The 18,007-nt window shown below is 58.7% G+C and overlaps 1 protein-coding gene across 5 annotated transcripts in view; it reads right to left on the bottom strand.

Annotated features, from left to right (window-relative positions):
- The window catches only part of RBM19 (RNA binding motif protein 19), a 96,740-nt gene extending 78,968 nt beyond the window's left edge, over positions 1-17,772 (bottom strand). For 4 of the 5 annotated variants that reach the window (XR_001350137.2, XM_023762003.1, XM_014463891.2 and 1 more), the window contains exons 1-16: positions 17,600-17,752; positions 15,491-15,673; positions 14,481-14,606; positions 14,229-14,267; positions 13,797-13,986; positions 12,467-12,750; positions 11,802-11,882; positions 10,976-11,054; positions 8,953-9,024; positions 7,788-7,991; positions 6,710-6,840; positions 5,431-5,552; positions 4,899-4,995; positions 4,452-4,562; positions 2,128-2,328; positions 878-1,007 (exon numbers count right to left, since the gene is read on the bottom strand). Coding sequence is in view for 4 of the 5 variants with exons in the window: in XM_023762003.1 (XP_023617771.1) it covers positions 878-1,007; positions 2,128-2,328; positions 4,452-4,562; positions 4,899-4,995; positions 5,431-5,552; positions 6,710-6,840; positions 7,788-7,991; positions 8,953-9,024; positions 10,976-11,054; positions 11,802-11,882; positions 12,467-12,750; positions 13,797-13,986; positions 14,229-14,267; positions 14,481-14,606; positions 15,491-15,673; positions 17,600-17,635 (2,086 nt within the window). In the remaining variant the exon portion in view is untranslated. Of the gene's footprint in view, positions 1-877; positions 1,008-2,127; positions 2,329-4,451; positions 4,563-4,898; positions 4,996-5,430; positions 5,553-6,709; positions 6,841-7,787; positions 7,992-8,952; positions 9,025-10,975; positions 11,055-11,801; positions 11,883-12,466; positions 12,751-13,796; positions 13,987-14,228; positions 14,268-14,480; positions 14,607-15,490; positions 15,674-17,599 lie in introns of all 5 variants that reach the window. The other variant, XM_006098257.3, reaches the window with a different exon arrangement.
- Between the last annotated feature and the right edge of the window lie 235 nt (positions 17,773-18,007).

The raw sequence follows: 18,007 nt of genomic DNA, 5'->3' as shown, positions 1-18,007 counted from the left end.
AAAAGAGGCCCCGGGTGAGCTCTGGGGATTCACCTGACAACAGGGCTGGCAACCAGCACAGACATGGCCTCAACCTGCACTTTTGCTTTTTGCTGTTAACACTTTAAAAATAGGAACAATGGATACGGTAGGTAGCAGATTTATTTTTTCAATAAACTGGTAACCCCAAAGGGGTAGAGGGGAAGGGGGAGAAATATTACTGATGGGCAAGATCATGGCCCCTGGCTAAAGGACCATCACAGTCCTTCTAAACACTTTTCTAAAGGCCTTTAATTCTAGGATGCGGACACCGTCTCCAGACTAAGTGGTTCTCAACTGGGGGCCGCACTGGCCTAGGGGGCACTGGGAATACAGGGGGGTTCAGGTGACCCATCACTGGGGCACCCCTGACCCTTCTGGTGGTTCCCGTGCAGTGTCTCCCCATCCTCAGGACAGTCTCCACCAGAGAACTGCGAGGTCCCCACTGCCAATGGCACCGCCACCTCCCTTCCCTGCCTTTGCAGCCCCTGGACGCCAGAGGGCGCTGCGCCATGCCCGGACCCTCCACCCTTCAGACTGACTCCTCCCCCAGCCACCCTGGCCCAGGAGGCATCAGGACGGGTGGGTGAAGTAAGGCTGTTTTCACTGGCTGTGTTCTGAGTCCCTAGGAATAGATCCTAAGTAGTTTATTTTCCTCGCAACCTCTAATTGACAAGCCAAAAAGCTGACGGCCTTGCGCTGCACCCATTATGTTTATGCTCTATTTTTCTAAGAATGCGCCTATGAAATCCAAGAGTCTGAGACCCACTGGTTTCTGGGATGAATAATGAACTTTAAACCTAATAAATGGTGCCGCCCACCCGTTTCCCTCACCGCTGTCCCGGGACTCAGCTCTCACCAGGTTCTGGCTCCGCCCCATCCTTTTCCGCAGGCTCCGCCGGTGTGTCTTGGGGTTCCTCCCTCTGTGGGGCTGAGCTGGAGAAGACGCCCACGGGAGCCCATTCCAGATACAGGGGGACGTGGTGGAACTGCAGACAGAGGTGAGGAGGGACTCAGTGTCTTACACAGACGAAGAGCCCGAGGGTCAGAGAGTACGAGTGACTCGCCCCGGAAAGAGCCAGGAGGGGCACACAGCCCAGAGCCCTCCGCCGCCTGATCCCTGAGAACCACGGGGCCTGCTGCAGCTCAGGGCTGGGGGAGGGGCCGAGCACGTGTGTCCCCTGGGCTGCTCTGGCTGGGGTAGGAGTGGGCAGGGGGCGGGGGACAGAACCAGGATGAGAAGCAGCTCTCGTGCAGGAAGTGCAGTGGGGACGCTGGAGACCACGCTTCTCTCCCTGCAACAGACTCTCGGCCACGCATGAGCGTGCGGCTCTTCTTCGAAACGACAAACCAGACAAGGACAGAGGCTGCACATGGCTAACGTGCCTGAGAGAGAAGCTACTTGCAGTGGCTGTAAGGTGGCCCCAGAAGAGCCGTCCACGTCCTGACCCCCAGCACCTGTGTGACCGATTTGGGAAAAGGGTCTGCAAATGTCACTGAGTGAAGGATCTGGAAGTGAGGTCGCCCTGGATCTAGCCAGAAATGGAGGGAAGGAGAAGGCACGTGAGGAGGCAAAGGCCAGTGCAGCAGCACAGCCATGGGCACTGGCGCCACCAGGCGCTGCAGGGGCGAGGGGGGCCTCCCTGGAGCCTCAGAGGGAGCACGGCCCTGCAGCACCCCCATTTCCCACCTCCGGCCTCAGAACTGTGAGAGGACACATTGCTGTTTTAAGCCACGGAGTTGGTGGTAACCTGTTATGGCGGCCACAGGAGACTATCACACTCATTACTATCTGTGTGAGTGTATGTTCGTTTCTACCAAGGACAGGAGACAGCCCGCCTGCAGAACTGACTGCTAAGCTATTGTAGGTACGAGACCCCACAAGCAGAAGAATGAGGGTCAAGTCCGAGGGAGCAGAACGCCGAGGAGCCCGAGGCCGAGACCTCTTTCTGGAGGTTCCAGCTTCGCACCTGTGATCTTAGTGGGGACCAAGCTCACAGTGAGCAGCACAGAGCAGGTGCTTTAGAGGGGCTCCCACGGGCCAGGCCCCTGCTCAGACCGTCGCTGCGTCCGCTCCCTTCACCCCCCGGAATCAGGCCGGCGCCCTACCTTGGAATAGGCCAGGTGGCGGAAGGCCTTGCGGGCCTCCAGCGGCTCCAGGAACTCCACGATGGCGGTGACGCCGCCCTCGGGCAGCAGCACTCGGCCCAGGCTGCCGAAGCGGCCGAAGGTCTCCTGCAGCTCGGCTGCCAAGGTGCCTGCCGGCAGGTTCTTCACCAGAATCACGGTTTTGCTTCGCTCCGCAGCGGGCTGCGAGGGAGGAGATGGACACATTAGGGACAACAGGAGGGCAGGCCCTGCCACCAGCACTGATCTGTGGTCGACTCCAGACCAGGTGCCCCCTGGGACCTCAGTCACCAGGCACTTCAAAGGCCGGCCCAGGAGACGGCACCATCTCAGGCACGTGGCTCCCTGGATAAGAGGAGGCTCCGTGGAGTGGATAAGGGTGAGGGCACCAGAGTGGACCCCCAGGGTCAAATCCCTGTCCCTCCACTGTGGAGCCGCGGCAGCTCCCGCCACTGCCCACCGCAGCCCTGCGAACATCCGGGCGCTCCAGCCCAGGCAGCATCTGCATCCACAGCCCAGGCCCAGGCCCTTCTCCTGCAACTGCAGGCGCCTGCTGTCACATCAGGGCAGGCGACAGGGGCTGGGAGCAGCCCGGGCTCTGCCGGTGCCCCAGATCCAGCTCGGCCCTGCCGGACGAGGTGCTGTCATAAGCACGCTCTGCTCCGGGCTCCTGCCTCCCCTTGGCCTTTCTCACTGTGTCTGCTGCCCAAAACCATACTTGCCCTTGACTCTTGAGTCTGCTTTTGGAAGAACCCAAACCTAGACACTAGACCAGGGGTGGGCAAACTTTTTGACTCGAGGGCCACAATGGGTTCTTAAACTGGACCGGAGGGCCGGAACAAAAGCATGGATGGAGTGTTTGTGTGAACTAATATAAATTCAAAGTAAACAACATTACATAAAAGGGTACAGTCTTTTTTTTTTTTTTTTATTAGTTTTATTCATTTCAAATGGGCCGGATCCGGCCCACGGGGCGTAGTTTGCCCACGGCTGCACTAGACACTAGAGACGCACTGACCTGCGCTCGGCCCCTCACTAACATAAGGACACGGGCTATCTCCAGGACCGCTCCGGGAGAGGCTGCAACAGCTGTGCTAACACAGGCAAAGGGCGCATGGAGCATAAGCGCTGTGTGAACATCAGCAACTGTTTCATGAAAAACAATGTTGGAGGGGGGCAGAGAGCCAAAAACATGTAATGGGAAAGTTCCAGGTCTGGGATCATCTGAGCATGAGTCTCAGCTCAGCCACTGACCTGGCCTTAAACCCCGGTCTGCTTTCCCTGTGGGCCTCAGTGTTCTCATCTGTGAAATGGGCTAATGGTTAACACCCATCCTGTAGGCCTCACAGGGTCTCCTCATAGGGGAGGGCACATCTGCAGGTGGGAAAGGCAGGGCACCCATGGGCTTTGTAGGTGCAACTCAGATTGCAAGTGTAACGATTAGGGATGTGGACTCTGGGGCCACGTTCAAATCTGGCTCCACCGTGAATAGCTGCATGACCTGGAAGCAGGGACTGCACCTGTGACGGTCCCTTCTGTGTGACCGGGGACAGCAGTGCTGCTTTCCACGAGGGTTAGGAAAGTGAAACTCGGAAGGGTGCTTTGATAGCTAGCTAGTGATAGTTACTTATCCATCCACCCACCTCCCTACCCCCCTCATCCATCACCCCCACTTTCCACCCACTCAGCTATCCGCCCATCCTTCCATCCTAACCACCCTGCTCAGGTCAAGTCTAAGGCAGGTAAACCTCAGGAAGCTGCTGTTTGGGAGGCAGAAGCTGAGACTGAGCCCAGGCTCCTGCCACAGTCTCTTTGTTGGACCTTTAAGACAGCCCCCACCCTCAGGGCCTCAATTTCCTTGTCTGTAGAATGAAAGGGGGGATAAGGATGTTAGGTGCTCACTGGACCCCCGAGACCTAATCAGCCATAACCCCGAGAACCCCACCTGGTGGAGGGAGCACGTGGAGGTGACCGCTCCCCTACTTGGTTCAAGGATGGCCTACCACTCAGATAGACAGCAGTGCTCTTAGAAAGGAGCTGGGGGGACAGGATGTTTGGGCCCCCTGGTCTGCATGAAGGTTACGAGGTAGCCCTCCTGCATAGGCCTCTGAGAGACACCATCCGGTCAGATAGGCGCCTTGTCTGAACCCCTGTGATTTTCTTCCTCTTTGGAGACTAAAAATTAATGGCAAACATCACCCTCGACAGGCGGGGTCCTCAAACCCATTGCCACGCCGCCAACCTGAACCCAGCCCAGCTCCCAGCTCCCCGTGGCCGGCAGCCGCGCCGAGCTGGTGTGCACCCACCTGGCTGAAGGAGTCCAAGCTGACCCCGTTGTCCAGGAGGAAGCGCCGCACTTCCTGCACGAGCTGGGTCTCCCCGAGGGCCACGCGCACGGCCACGCTGCCCTTGGTCTCCTGTGGGAGGGAAGGAAGAGGCCTGTTGGCTGTTGGGCAGGTGACGAGCAGCCTCCCGTGTCCCACAGCCGAGAGGAAGGCCTGGATGGAGAGGACCCCCCGATGCCCTCCCTGACCCCACTGACCGGTTGGCTCTGGCTATCACCTCTCAGGGTGGCTCCACACAACCCCGCAGGAGCCAGGGTCGAGGGGCGACTGGGACGTGCCAGGGCCCAGGATGCCCATAATGCGGCAGCAAAGGCCCACTCCCAGGCGACCCAGCACGCTGCCCCCTCCTTGCCCTTGGCCCCTCACATCTGGCCCACAGCCGGTACATCAGACGGGCCGCTCACTCACGTGGTCAAACACTTGGCTCTTGGTGGCGCTGTACTTCTGTGCGATGGCGTCGGCCACTGCATTCGGGCCCATGAACAGCGTGTTCCAGTTGTGAGAGCTGAGAGGCAGGAGAGGGACGTCAGACCGCAGAGCAGTGACGGGAATATTGTTTCAGATGCGAAACCTTTAAGAAATGAGCCCTCGGCCTGCCGTTCTGAACCCCAAAGCCTCTCTCTCCCCCAGCTTCCCTGGTGTGGGCCACCTCGCAGGGCCTGCAGACGAGGACAGCGATGATGACATGAACAACCCTCACTCGTGTCAGGCAGCCACTCTGTGCCAGGGACTAAGCTCTGCCTGTCAACCTGTTTAACCCCTAGGACTCCGCATAGCTAAGCACCACTACAATTCTCCCATTTTGCAGAGGAGAAACGGGCTCAGCAAGGTTATGGCGAGGCTGGACCCACCCCAAGGAGCCAGAGCCCCGCGGCGGCTGGGGAAGAGGGGGCGAGGGAGCAGGAGCCTGGTCAGGGCCCGAGGCCGCGCGTGTAAGAACCTGGAGCTGTTGGCTTTGTCTTTGGCCTCTTTCTTCTTCTTGTAAGAGGATGATCCCGGGGCGCTGGCGTCCTCGCTGGCTTCCTTCTTGATGGTGGATGGTAAGACATGGAGCATCCTGCCCTAGAGGGGGGGAGGGGGCAGGGGTTAGGGGGGGAGGGGGAAGGTGCCTCCACATCCTCCCCAGGATAGCGGCCTCTCCGAGCAGGCAGCAGCACGCGGTGCTGAAACCCTCTCAGACGTGGCCTCAGGTTGAACGACCATGTGGTTACCCTCAACCCAGAATGGGGACGTGGCCACAGGACCAGGGGGCCTGACACTGGGACAGAGGCCATGTGACAGCCTCACGAGGGAGACTGGTCAGCTTGTAAGTGCCACCCACCCCCCACCCCGAGGCCAGGGCCCATCCTGCCCCTGCACACGTAGGGCCTGCACAGGAGGTCTGGTCCGGAGGCCACAGAGATCACTGCACTATGCAGGCACGAATGGAAAGAAGGGAAGAGGGGGACAAGAGCCTGGGCTGGGGGTGCACACTGAGCACCTTACTTATAGGCGCTGGGAAAAAAGACAAGAGCACCTTACACTCCACTGTGGCCATTTAACATGACCGCGCCCAACTCCTTCCTTCCTTCTTCCTCTTCCAAGTGCTATTTCTCCAGAAGGAGAGCATATTCATTCATTCAGCAAACCCTCTGGGAGTTCCCACTAGGTGCTAGGGGGTGGGCAAACTTTTTGACTCGAGGGCCACAATGGGTTCTTAAACTGGACCGGAGGGCCGGAACAAAAGCATGGATGGAGTGTTTGTGTGAACTAATATAAATTCAAAGTAAACATCATTACATAAAAGGGTACAGTCTTTTTTTTTTTTTAGTTTTATTCATTTCAAACGGGCCGGATACGGGCCCGCGGGCCGTAGTTTGCCCACGGCTGTGCTAGGCGCTGTCCCAGGTGCTGACGGATCAGTGGAACCAGAGCCGACTGGCCCTCAGGGCACTGCCTTCTGGGCGGGTGCGAGGACAGCTCCCCAGGCCACTAATGTGCTTCCTTAGAAATGGAGGTGTGTGTACATGCACGCACACACCTACACGCACGCATGCACACACACGGCCTCCCCAGGCCACTAGCACTGCCTTCTGGGTGGGTGTGTGTGTGCACACACACGCACACATGCACTCACACGGCCTCTCCATGGGGGGTGTGCACACGTATGCACGCACACACACACACGCACGCACGCACACACACAGCCTCTCCCGGCCACCTGGGCCCTGGGCAGTCACCTGGAACACCTGCCCGTCCACCTCCGCGTAGGCCTTCACCGCGTGCTCAGGGAACATGAAGGAGACGAAGGCAAAGCCCTTGGGTTTCTTGGTCAGGCTGTCGATGGGGTAATGCAGCTCGGACAGGGGGCCTGCGGACAGGAGAGGGGTCAGTGTCTGGGGCCGGAATGGGCCTGCACGCTCGGCACTGAGCAGGTGACGGTCTTCACTGGCAAGAGCATCGGGCTGCCGCTCTGGGTCGGCCCGTGATCAGAGGCAGCAGTGAGACCACCTCAAAGGTCAAGGGTGTCCCTGACACAACCCTTTATGCGTCTCTCCTGACAGTACAGATGCTGGGCTGGGTCCTGCCTCCACCACCTGTAGGTGTGGTCTTCAGGTGCCTCAGTCTTCTCATCTGTAAAGTGGCATCATCAGAGCACCAACTCATGGGTGCTGGGAGGGTTAAAGGCATAGACACGTGACGTGTCCTAACAGCGCCTGCTCAGTGCCCTGGAAGTGCCTGCAGTCTACTGACTCCCTCTCGTGTGCAGCCAGCCCTGCTATCAACTAGGGTGCTGGCCTGGGGGGAAGGATCCGTGCTCAGGACAGCAGGAACCGCAGGCTGGAAGGTTACACCAATGGCAGAGTCCTGCTCAGGGCCACCCTGCCCCCACACCAGGCACTCAACCACGCCCCAACCCCCACCACCCAGAGACGGCCTCCGAATAAAAGTGGGAGGCCCTCCAGGGGATCTCAGCGGCATCGAGACCTCACCGTCACTTTAAACCCTAACTTCCTTCCCTTCACAGCCGTGACCTTACAACCAAATACAGCCCAGGGTGACCCAGCTAAACTACAGGTCTTCGAGTTCATGTCCTGTGAAATAGCAACAATGACGACAGCAAAAACACCCTTGCTGTCAAACACAGCGTGTGTGAATTCTCACAGCAGCTCAGGGATCATCAGCCCATTTCATGGATGAGGAAACTGAGATGGGAGGGGATGTCATGAGCCCAAGGTCAAGAGCTGAGGGGCAGCCTGGGACTGGAAGCCGGGCCTGCCTGCCCTCAGCCGCCTGCTCCGGGGGAGCTGCACCCACCGTATTTGGAGAAGATCTTCTCCAGGTCCTCCTCGGTGCTGGTGTAAGGCAGGTTGCGCACGAAGAGCCTCCCCGAGTCGGCCAGGTCCTCCTCCTCCTCGTCCTCCCCGAGCGTCCGGCCCTGCCAGGGTTTGCTGCTGCTCTTCGGGGGCCCCTTGGCCACGGGGACAGTCTTTTCCCTGAACACCTCGATGTAGCGGCCACCTGCACAAGGAGAGGAGTCAGGGCCCGGGGGAGGCCTGGAACTTAACAGTGACTCCCGACTGACGATTCCAAACTCATCACCGCCATCGCCTCCTTCCAGATGCCAAGGCCCAGGCTCAGGCTGCAGCTGGCCTGACCCGAAGGCCCTTTCCCCATGTCATCCACCCTGCAAGTCAGTGTCAACCCGGGGGGAGCCTGCCTGGGCCGCCTCCGTCCAGATCTGCATCCTGAGCTCAGGGCATGTGTCCTGGCACCGACGGCTACTCTGCCTCAGGACACAACACATGACGTGTGCACCCAACGCCGAGGAGCCCGTCACCCTGCACTAGTGAACTCTACATGCATCACCCGGGGCCTGATTAGACCGTGACCACCACTATCTCCTCCACGTGCACACAGTAGGTGCTCAATAAACACCTACTGCCTGACTGGCTGACAAGACTGCTTGGTTTCTCTCCTTCCCCGACAGAACTTGTGTCTTCACTAGGGGCCGGCGGCTGGATCTGAGTCACTTGTCCATGCCAGGGTCAGGTCAACAATCACGTCTCGCAGACCATTCCGGCGACCTCCCAATTCAGGGACCTGCACATGCTGCCTGCACTGCTCCCTGCATGGAACGCCTGCCCCCCCAAGCCAGGGCTTGCTCCCTCTGCTCCTCTGGGTTTTCTCACCTTCTCGGGGAGGCCCAAGGGGACACACTCCTGTTCATAAACGTGCCTCCTCCAATCCTGACTCTCCTGCTCTGCATTTCCCCACAGCACAGCCCATCGGATGCCACCCCCTCTCCCCACTTATGTCCATTTACTCTACAGCAGCTGCTCAAGCTCTTCTGCTTGCCGCTGTCTCACCAGTGCCCAGAGCAGTGCCTGGCACAGAGCAGACCCTTGGCTAAACGTGGTGGAGTAAAGGAATGAACGCACCCTGCTTCCACGCGGAGCCGGGCCTGTCCCCGTGTCCTTACCCATGTATTCTCTGTTGCACTTCAAAGCTTTCTTCACTTCCTCTTCGCTGCTGAAATCCACAAAGACGTACCCTGAGGAAGGACAATGACAAAGGTCAAGTCCACAGACACGTGCAGGAGTCCCCCACACTGTGCTAGGTGTTCAGGAGAAGCTGGGCAGAATGGGGAAGAACTTCCAGTTTTGCCAGTTCTCCAAAATGCAAAGATTCCCTCCCACTGTGGCCAAATCTCCCTTCACAGAATTTTTAGGCCGGGGGGGAGGCGGGGAGGATGTCCAGTCCATGGGCCGTCCAAGGCCTGCAACATCATTTGGTCTGGCCCTGCCAAGGCATCAGGGGTGAGTTAACGAAATGTCTGACCACATATAGCAGGCTAATTTTTAAGTTGGTAATTTTGTATGGCCCGTGAATGGTTATAAATACCCAAATGGCCCTTGGCAGGAAAAAGGTTCCCCACCCCTGGTTCAGACCCTGGGGCCTGGCTCTACACTGATGACACTGGGATGACAATGCTGGGATGCCCAAGCTGGGATGTCGGAGTCAGAACACAGGAGCCCTCTGTCCCCCCCCCCGCCCCCCCCCCCCCCGTGATCCATCCTGAGGGGCCATCTCCACAGCCACTCTGCCAGAGCCCAAGGCCCGAAGAGCCAGCGTGGGGGTCTTTTCCATCCTCGGCCTGCACCCGGGGCTGAAGTCCAGTCATTACTGAGCCCTCAGCGAGGTCCAGTCATTACTGAGCCCTCAGCACGGGGCCAGCCTGCCTCCTCGGCAGTCACGCTCACAGGCCAGCTCTCTCCAGCTCCAAGGCCTCCAATATGGCTCCTCGTCCTGACACCTCAAGTGTGCCCCTCCCTGCCCCTCCGGCTGGTCTCTGAAGAGCCGTGCGAGCGGGGCACCGCCACAGTCCTAACGCTGGCTCGCAGGGAGCCTGGATGGGCGCTCAGCACTGTTGTAAACGCTGTGCGCACTAACTCACTGAGTCCTCACAACTAAACGAGACACGACCACCCCATTGCTCAGATGAGGAAACTGACCACGTCCTGGTCCAAGGCCCCAGGGCTGGCAGGTGGCCGAGCTGGGATCTGAAGCTGGGCAGGCTCTCCCCTGCCCTGGATTGTACCCGAACAGGTGGGCAGGGAGAGAGGGACGCTGGCCACTGGGCCTGCCTGGAGAGCAGGGCTGCGTGCTCAGAGGGCCGGGGAGGGGACACAGAAACTTGAAGGCAACAAGACCACCCCGAAAGCAGGTGGCCTTTCTTCCCCGGACTCTGGCCCCAGCAGCTCCTGCTGCTCAGCCCGTGCCCACAGCTTCTTGCCAAGAGCAGCCTGCATGCCCAGCGTGGCCGAGGCCTCGCCGTGGTTCCTGGGAGCACAGCTCTGCTGCTGCGTGTCCTGCAGCCCCGGCCGGGGCAGTAAGGGGGCGCCCACCTCTCCAAGCTCAGACCCTTCCTTCCAGCATGTTCGCTGCCCAGAGGGGAAGCCTGGCAGAGGACAGTGAGGGGCAACAGCACACATTCTTAGCAGCTCAGAGTGCTGCCTGTCGGCACAGCAAACCCTGGACCGGGGACATATGTTTAAAGCAACAGGCGAGCCCACTGGCAAGAGTGGAGACAAGAGAAACAGTGACAACCACGCACCAGGCTGCCAGGCGGGGACAAGAGGAGACCCTGGCCCAAGCAGTCTAGCCCATTGGTCGGCAAACCGCGGCTCGCGAGCCACATGCGGCTCTTTGGCCCCTTGACTGTGGCTCTTCCACAAAATACCGACTTCTGCGCATGGGCCACGAAGTTTCAATCGCACTGTACGTGCGCGCCTGCACGACGTTTTTTTGTGGGAGAGCCACAGTCAAGGGGCCAACGAGCCACATGTGGCTCGCGAGCCGCAGTTTGCCGGCCACGGGTCTAGCCAATCCACAGAGCCGGGGACCACAAGCAGAAACAAGAACAGCTGCCCCTCAAGTGTCCCCCAACTCCACTGCCCCGACCTTCCACCTTCCCCAGCTGCCTCTGGACACCCAGACCTCACCTGTCTTGTTCCCGTGAGCATTCCTCACGATGCGAATAGCCACCGGTTTCAGGGGCGCCAGGAACTCCGTAACGTTTTTCTAGATGAAGGAAAGGTTCCCCCTGTATCAACTGGTAATAAAAGCGCAGCCCAAACAAAGAAACCTGGGCCGAAGTTCTGAACGCAGAAAGGTTACCAGTGTTTCGCCCTTTCTTGTTTCTCTCTTTCCCTTAAATATACACATCTTTTCTCCATCATTAAAGGAAACTAACTTGGAAAAAATCTGAAGAAGAGCTGGAGATGAAGGATGTAAATATAAAATAGCAACGCCACCATCGGCACTTTAAGGCACTGTGTCTGATATCCCTCCCCGCAAGTACCTTATATATTTGGGGTTAAGTCTGGGCTTTCCCGCTTCTCCTCAGCGCTGGACTATCTGTCCCCGTCCCCTCATGGTGATGGCTCGCAGTCACTTACGGTGCTGCTGCAGGCCGTCCCCAATACTCTCCAGTCTCTCTCTTCTGAACATGAGGGCGATTCAAACACATTTTTTAAAATGCACTAACACAGGGTATGGATCCCAAAGCCTTAAATATTGACCAGCTGACCCTCTCCTTCTCCCAGCAGGAGAAGCATGCGCAGCCCTAGCGTGCACCATGGGTGAGGGCAGCTGGTCCTCAGCTGGTCAGCCACCGTCCCGTGAAAGGCAAGGCCTGGGATCACACTCAGCGGCCTTTTAGCCCCAATTCTTCCCAGCTCCAGTCCTCCGCTAACCCTGAACCCCCTAAGCAGGGGTTCCCAGCACCCACCCTCAGCTCTGGCCCTTGTCCCAGTTAGCGGCACGCACCTCTGTGACGTTGAACGGGGCTCCCCGCAGCTTCACGGTGTGGGGGGTGCTGGGTTCCCACGGGACGGCTGGCTTCTCTTTCTGAGTGACGGCAGAGAGCAGAGTGGGAGTGAGTCCCCGGCCCAGTGGCACTGAATGTGCAGAGGCGCGGACAGCAAGCCGGGGATGCCGCGAGCATCCTGAGGTCACGTGATGCTCGCTGCCACCGACTCGGAGCTCAGTCTGTGCCCACTGTGCAGAGCACCATCGGGCACTGCTGTCTGGTTGGGTCAAAACAATCCCTCCCCTGGACTTCAGCGCCCTCCCCTGTGAAACCGGACATGAAGAACGCCTGCCCCTCAAGACTGTCTTAAGAGTCAATGACAAAGGATACGGCCGGCACTGGACCCAGCACGTAGTAAGTGCTCACTTAATCATTGTCGTCGACTGCGGGCTGACATCTGCGTACACTGCCACTAAATACAAAGTATAACAGGCTGCATCCATCAGCAGCTCACTCTCCAGTGACAGGAAACAGATTCAGAAAGAAGTGCATGCACAGGTCACAGAGCAAGTGGCAGAGCTGAGATGTGTAGCCAGGTCTGGGGCCTGCAGGGTACGTGGGCGAGGACATGGTGAACCACCAACCGGCTCCCGGACCCCCAGACCCACCCCGATCCACACACCTGGGCGCTGGCCTCCTGGGGTTTCTTGGTCCCAGACAGGGTGCCTTGCTCTGGGCCTGGCCCTGTCCTCTCCTGGCCCTGCCGGGCGGGGGCAGTGCAGGGATCCTCTTCCTCGGCCTCACTGCCTTCATCACAGTTCACGGCCTCATCTTCACTTTCCTCCTCCTCCTCCTCCTCCTCCTCCGAGGAAGACGGCGACTCGGCCCGCACCACCTTGGATTTCAGGTAATCCATGTCCGACAGCTCCTTCCGCACGGCTGCCTTCGGTTCGAGGCCGCCCTCCTCTGGGAAAACAGGGAGGCTGGGAGTCGGGGACAGTCCCTGGCACCGAGGGACTGTGTTTGTGCAGCCTACAAGGGGCCTGGGATGGCAGGGGGCACAAGGTGCCAAGCCCACCATCACCAGGGGCCCTGTGCCGCGCAGCCCTGGTGAGTCCTGATAGTCACATGGTGAGATGCTGCCGTGTTGAGGTGCCACGTGCCACACGTCGGGAGCTGCGTGTTCCCCGCAGCAGCCCTGCCCTCGTCATCCACTCTTTCAACTGCGACCTGGAGGACCTTTTGGCCACTCCTGGACTAAACCCTCCAGTGACTACCAGCTGCTCGCAGGGAGAAACCCGAGCTCCTGCCCCTCGAACAGCTGACTGCCTTCAGCTCCCACGGCTGCAGCCACCCTGAGCCACGCAGAACGCTGTTCCCTCCACCTGCACCCCCGCCTGTCCCCTCCATGACCGTGTCCCACCAACTCGCAGCGAGTCCTTCGGACCCCAGCTTTGCACGGAAACTTTACCGTATGTAACATCCACATTGAAGCCATTCTGTGCTTTAAGCCACAATGGATTCCCGACCCTCACCCGCCACGTGCCATCCTGGGCTGCAACTGCTCACACACCCGCCGTCCCCACAGTACACCGTGGGCCCCTTCCGAGGACGGGGCTTCCCCTCACCTCCTTCCGACCTTTGTTCTCGGGAACTCTCCTATCCCCCTCCCCGCTTTCTCTCTGTCTTCACGTAACACACTAACTAGTGAGTGATTTCTTTACGGTGTCTTCCCCCCCACCGGGGTGACAGCTCCGTGGGGGCAGGATTCTTCGTCGTTTGCTCACTGCTGTATCCCCAATGCCTAAAGCAGTGCCTGGCACATAGTAGGTACTCAATATTGAGTGGCTGAATAAGTGACCAAGATCAGTCAAGGCCGAGGTACTTGTGGTTGGGATAGCCACCCCACTAGAGGGCAGTGTCTGGCACCGAGGGACCCACATTTGTACAAGCCCGCGAGAGCACAGGCCCCTAGGCGTGCAGGGACCCCAGGGGGCGTGTCCATGTCTTACCTTCTGAGTCCTCCCCGGCTCCCTCCTCACTCTCCTGGCCCGAATCAGAGTCAAAGTTCAGGTAGTCACTGGCCTGCTTGCTCTTCCCTTGCGAGGGCTCCGTGTCCACTGCATCGTTAGCCCAAGTGGCTGCCTGTGTCCGCCTCTGGTGAACCGACAGGAACTCCCGGAACTCGGTGCTTTCCTTCAGCTGGTGGCACCGCAGCGGGAAGAGGGAAACACAGGCCAGGACGACTCAGTCAGCTCACCCCTCCTGACTCCCGGCGGGTCAGAGCACCCTCCAAGTTCATTTCCCCTGGGGCCAGCCGGGTCAGCCCTAGGAGGGCGGAGTGGACGCTTCACTGGACAAGAAGCCTAAGAAACCAGACTCGGCTCCAGCGCTCCCAGGACCCCTCCCAGCGCCCACCTTCTTGGGCACCAGGACAGACTCACCTCCTCCAGCTCACTCGCTGCCTTTTTCTTCTTCTTGTCCTACAAACAGAAGGCGCAGATGGTGAGGACCATCTGGCCTGAGAAGTGGGGGGCTTGGGCGAGGGGAGATGAAACTGAATTGTCTTGGGAGGGCCCTCCTGCAGGAACCATCCGAGAGGGAGTCGCAGGTCACCCCTGCTCCCCTGCCCGAGCCCCCAGCGGTGACCACCCTGCTGACCCTGGGTTCGAGGGCAGGAGTGACCGTGTACGCACTTTCTTAGTTTCTGGGGGCACCGAGTCCTTGTCTTTCGGAGGCTGCTTGGTCTGGCTTGGTTTCTGGGCATGCTTGCTCCAGGCCCGCGGCTTTGTCGGGTCCCCAAATGACTTGCAGAACTCCACCTGCACGGGCGAGGGAGGGTGGTCAGAGGGGACCTGCCACTGCCCCAGCCCCGCCACACTCACACCCAGGAGCTCGGGCTTTTAAAAAGGCCGCTGCCACAGCCTAGCTGAGCTGGCTGAAGCAAATTCCGCATCCTCCCCTCGCCTGGCTTTGCTCTCTTCACAGCACTGTGGGCGTGAACGTTTACCAGGCAGTCTGCTGTTCTGCAAGTAGAAATACACTGAGCCTCCCCCAGTGCGAGGAAGGAGCCATGACTCCCCCACTTCTCAGGCCAGGAACCAAAGCACAGGGAAGTGAGTGACTTGCCCCAGATCACCCAGGCCAGAGCGGGTCAGAGAGGGCTGGAACTCGATGTCTTTACCGAGTCATTAAATGCACGTGAGTGACAGAGTAGGACCTCCTCCTCCAGGAAGCTTTCCTGACTCCCCATCCACCCCCAGCAAGGAAGGCACCTCCTTTGTTCCTCAGCACTGACCACAGTGACTGAAAGCAGCCATGTCTCCCGTGGGCTGCTGGCTCCATGAGGACGGGCCAGGGGGCCACATCCGCTCCAAATCCCCTGCATCACGTAAGCGCTCGAGTGCTGGCTGAACAGTTTGTGAATGAATGACGTAGACCAGTGGTTCTCATGTGGGGACCGCAGCATCACATCACCTGTGAGCTTGTTAGACGTGCATTCCTGGGCCCCCTCCCCCACACACTGAATGAGAAACTCCGTGAACGGGCCCAGGAAACCAGTTTAACAAACTCTCCGGGGATCTCTAGGCAGGAAAGACTGAGAAGCAGTGAGACGCTGAGGATATCACAGCCTGAAAGGGGACAGGGGTAGGAGGGAAAGAGCGTTTTCCACAGGCAGGCAGTGGCGAGATTCCCATCAACTCACCGTGATCCGGGATGTGTCGACAAAACTCTTGTTGAAATGGTTCAGTGCCCTTTGGGCCTCTTCCTCGGACTTGAAGCCGATGAAGCCGAACTTGCGGAACTTGCCATCCTTGGTGAACTTGAGGCTGCAGTCCGTCAGCGTGCCAAAGGCGGCGAACAGCTGCCGGAAACGCTCCTCCTTCATCTAGAACAGAGGGGCACCGTGAGGGAGAGCGGGGAGGTCAGAGCCCAGGGACAGATGGAAGCTGGGATGGGAAGGAGAGCCACCCTCATTCATCACAGTGAGGCATCAAGAGACACTGCCTAGCCCTGGCCAGGCGGCTCAGCTGGTTGGAGCGTCGTCCCATACACCAAAGGTTTCGGGTTCGCTTCCCAGTCAGGACGTACAGGAGGCCACCAAATGATTGATGTTTCCCTCTCACACCAATGTTTCTCTCTCTCTCCCTAAATCAATAAAAATATATCCTTGAAGATTAAAAAAAAAAAGACACTGCCTAAAGCTGATGGATATGATGGATAGATCAATAATAGATATTTTAAAAGTATACCATTTACGGTAAATGATGGATGGATTAAAAATAACAAATAACACTCCCGGCCAGTGTGGCTCAGTGTTGAGCATCGGCCTATGAACCAGGAGAGGAGGTCAAGGCTCAGTTCCCGGTTAGGGTACACACCTGAGTTTCGGGCTCCATTCCCAGGGTGGGGCGTGCAGGCGGCAGCTGACTGATGATTCTCTCTCATCAATGATGTTGCCATCTCTCTCTCCCTTCCTCTCTCTGAAGTCAATAAAAACACTTTTAAAAATAAAAAATAACCAATGGAGGAATAGATGATCTAGGTTCCTCATCTTTCACAGTGGATAGTCATTGGGTAAACAGGCCAAGAAATGGGCGCACATATTTGGGCAGAGGAAGAAACCTATGGGGAGTCCTAAAATAAGCCAGAGAAGATGGTTACTCCTGGAGAAAGATGGAGGATAAGAGAGAACAAAATCTGCTTCTCAGCTTATACACTACTGTGCTGTCCAAATTTTTAAAATTGTGTCATAGCTGCCCTAGCCTGTTCAGCTCAGTGGATAGAGCGTCATCCACAGGGTCCCCGGTTCGATTCGATCAAGGGCACATGCCCCGGTTGCAGGCTGGATCCCCAGTAGGGGGCATGCAGGAGGCAGCCAATCAGTGATTCTCTCTCATCACTGATGTTTCTATCTCTCTCCCCCTCTCCCTTCCTCTCTGAAATCAATAAAAACATATTTTTAAAAAGTAAAATTGTGTCATAGCCTCCAGAGACCAATCTGTGGTGGGGAGGGGCAAGGGGCGATAAGGTTAAAAAACAACAACACAGCAATAAAACAGCAATGGCTTTGGGTCCTTCCTCTTCCTAAGGGGAGAGAGTCCGTCCCAAGGGGTAGAGTCAAGAGCACAGAAGACCTCGGACCAAGATGGCACATTCTGGGTGTGGGGCATGAGCTGACCGGCCGCACCAGCGTGTGCAGTTTCCCACGCAGGAAAGGTGACAGGGAGGGAGGTGAGGATGGCCCAGAGCCCCAGCCCTCTGGCCCCACATCCGTCCGTTCGCTCACTCACTGCGCATGTGTTAGTTGAGTGCCCACCGCAGGTTCTGCGCGGGACTCCAGGGAAAGAGTCCACGTACTGGATAAAGGGTTCAGAGCCCGTTATCGGTTCTGAATCGAACCCGCCTGCCCCGATGACGGCATCGGGAACTGGAACGCGGGCCCTAAGCCCATTACTCCCCACGTGCCGCCCATCAGCCCCCCGAGTGGAAAGGGCTGCAGGTACTGGGTGTGACCCAGCCTCGAGTCAACAACAACGAAATGCGACCGGACCAGGGGGCCGGGGTGCCAGGCCAGGACGAGGTGGGGGCGGGGCCTCCCTGGGAGGGTGTCGGGCTGCGCGTCAGGGACCCACCGGCGGCTGTGAAACCGTGAGCAGTTACGGTCTCTCCCGCCCACTGTCAAAGGGGGGAAAGCCGCGGGTCCTGCCCCGGAGGGAAAACCCCTCAATTCCCCGCAGCCGCCTTCCTACCGACCCTTGGCCCCCGACCGGCCCTCATTTCAGACCCCCGGGCCCAGGCCTCTGCCACTCACCCCATTCGGGAGGTTCTTCACGATCAGCCGCGACATGGCGCCCGGCCCCGCGGCTCTGACCCCAGCGCGGCGCACGGAGTCTCCCACTGACACTTTCACGCCGCAGCCCTGGGCGCCGCCATCTTTCCCGAGCCGGATCCCAGTCACGTGCTCCAGGCCTGGGCCAGCCCCTTCCGGAAATGGGCGTGGCCAGACCGAGCGCCCCGAGGAAGTCACACCCACAAGGGGCGGGCCTGAGCGCTTGCCTTCTGCGCAGGCGCAGGCTGTCGGGCGCCCCGGAGGAGACCAATGCTCAGCCGGCAGGGGGCGGTGGTGCTCCCTTGGCCGGGGATGGGATGGGTGGCCCCTTAGTGTATGGGCGCCGGGCCCAGTGTTCCAGCCTCCTTTTCTATTGCAGTTTGGTATCGA

Source organism: Myotis lucifugus, unplaced genomic scaffold (assembly GCF_000147115.1).
Source record: "Myotis lucifugus unplaced genomic scaffold, Myoluc2.0 scaffold_226, whole genome shotgun sequence".
NCBI classification, from domain to species: Eukaryota; Metazoa; Chordata; class Mammalia; order Chiroptera; family Vespertilionidae; genus Myotis; species Myotis lucifugus.
This window is presented reverse-complemented; position numbering and strand designations above follow the sequence as displayed.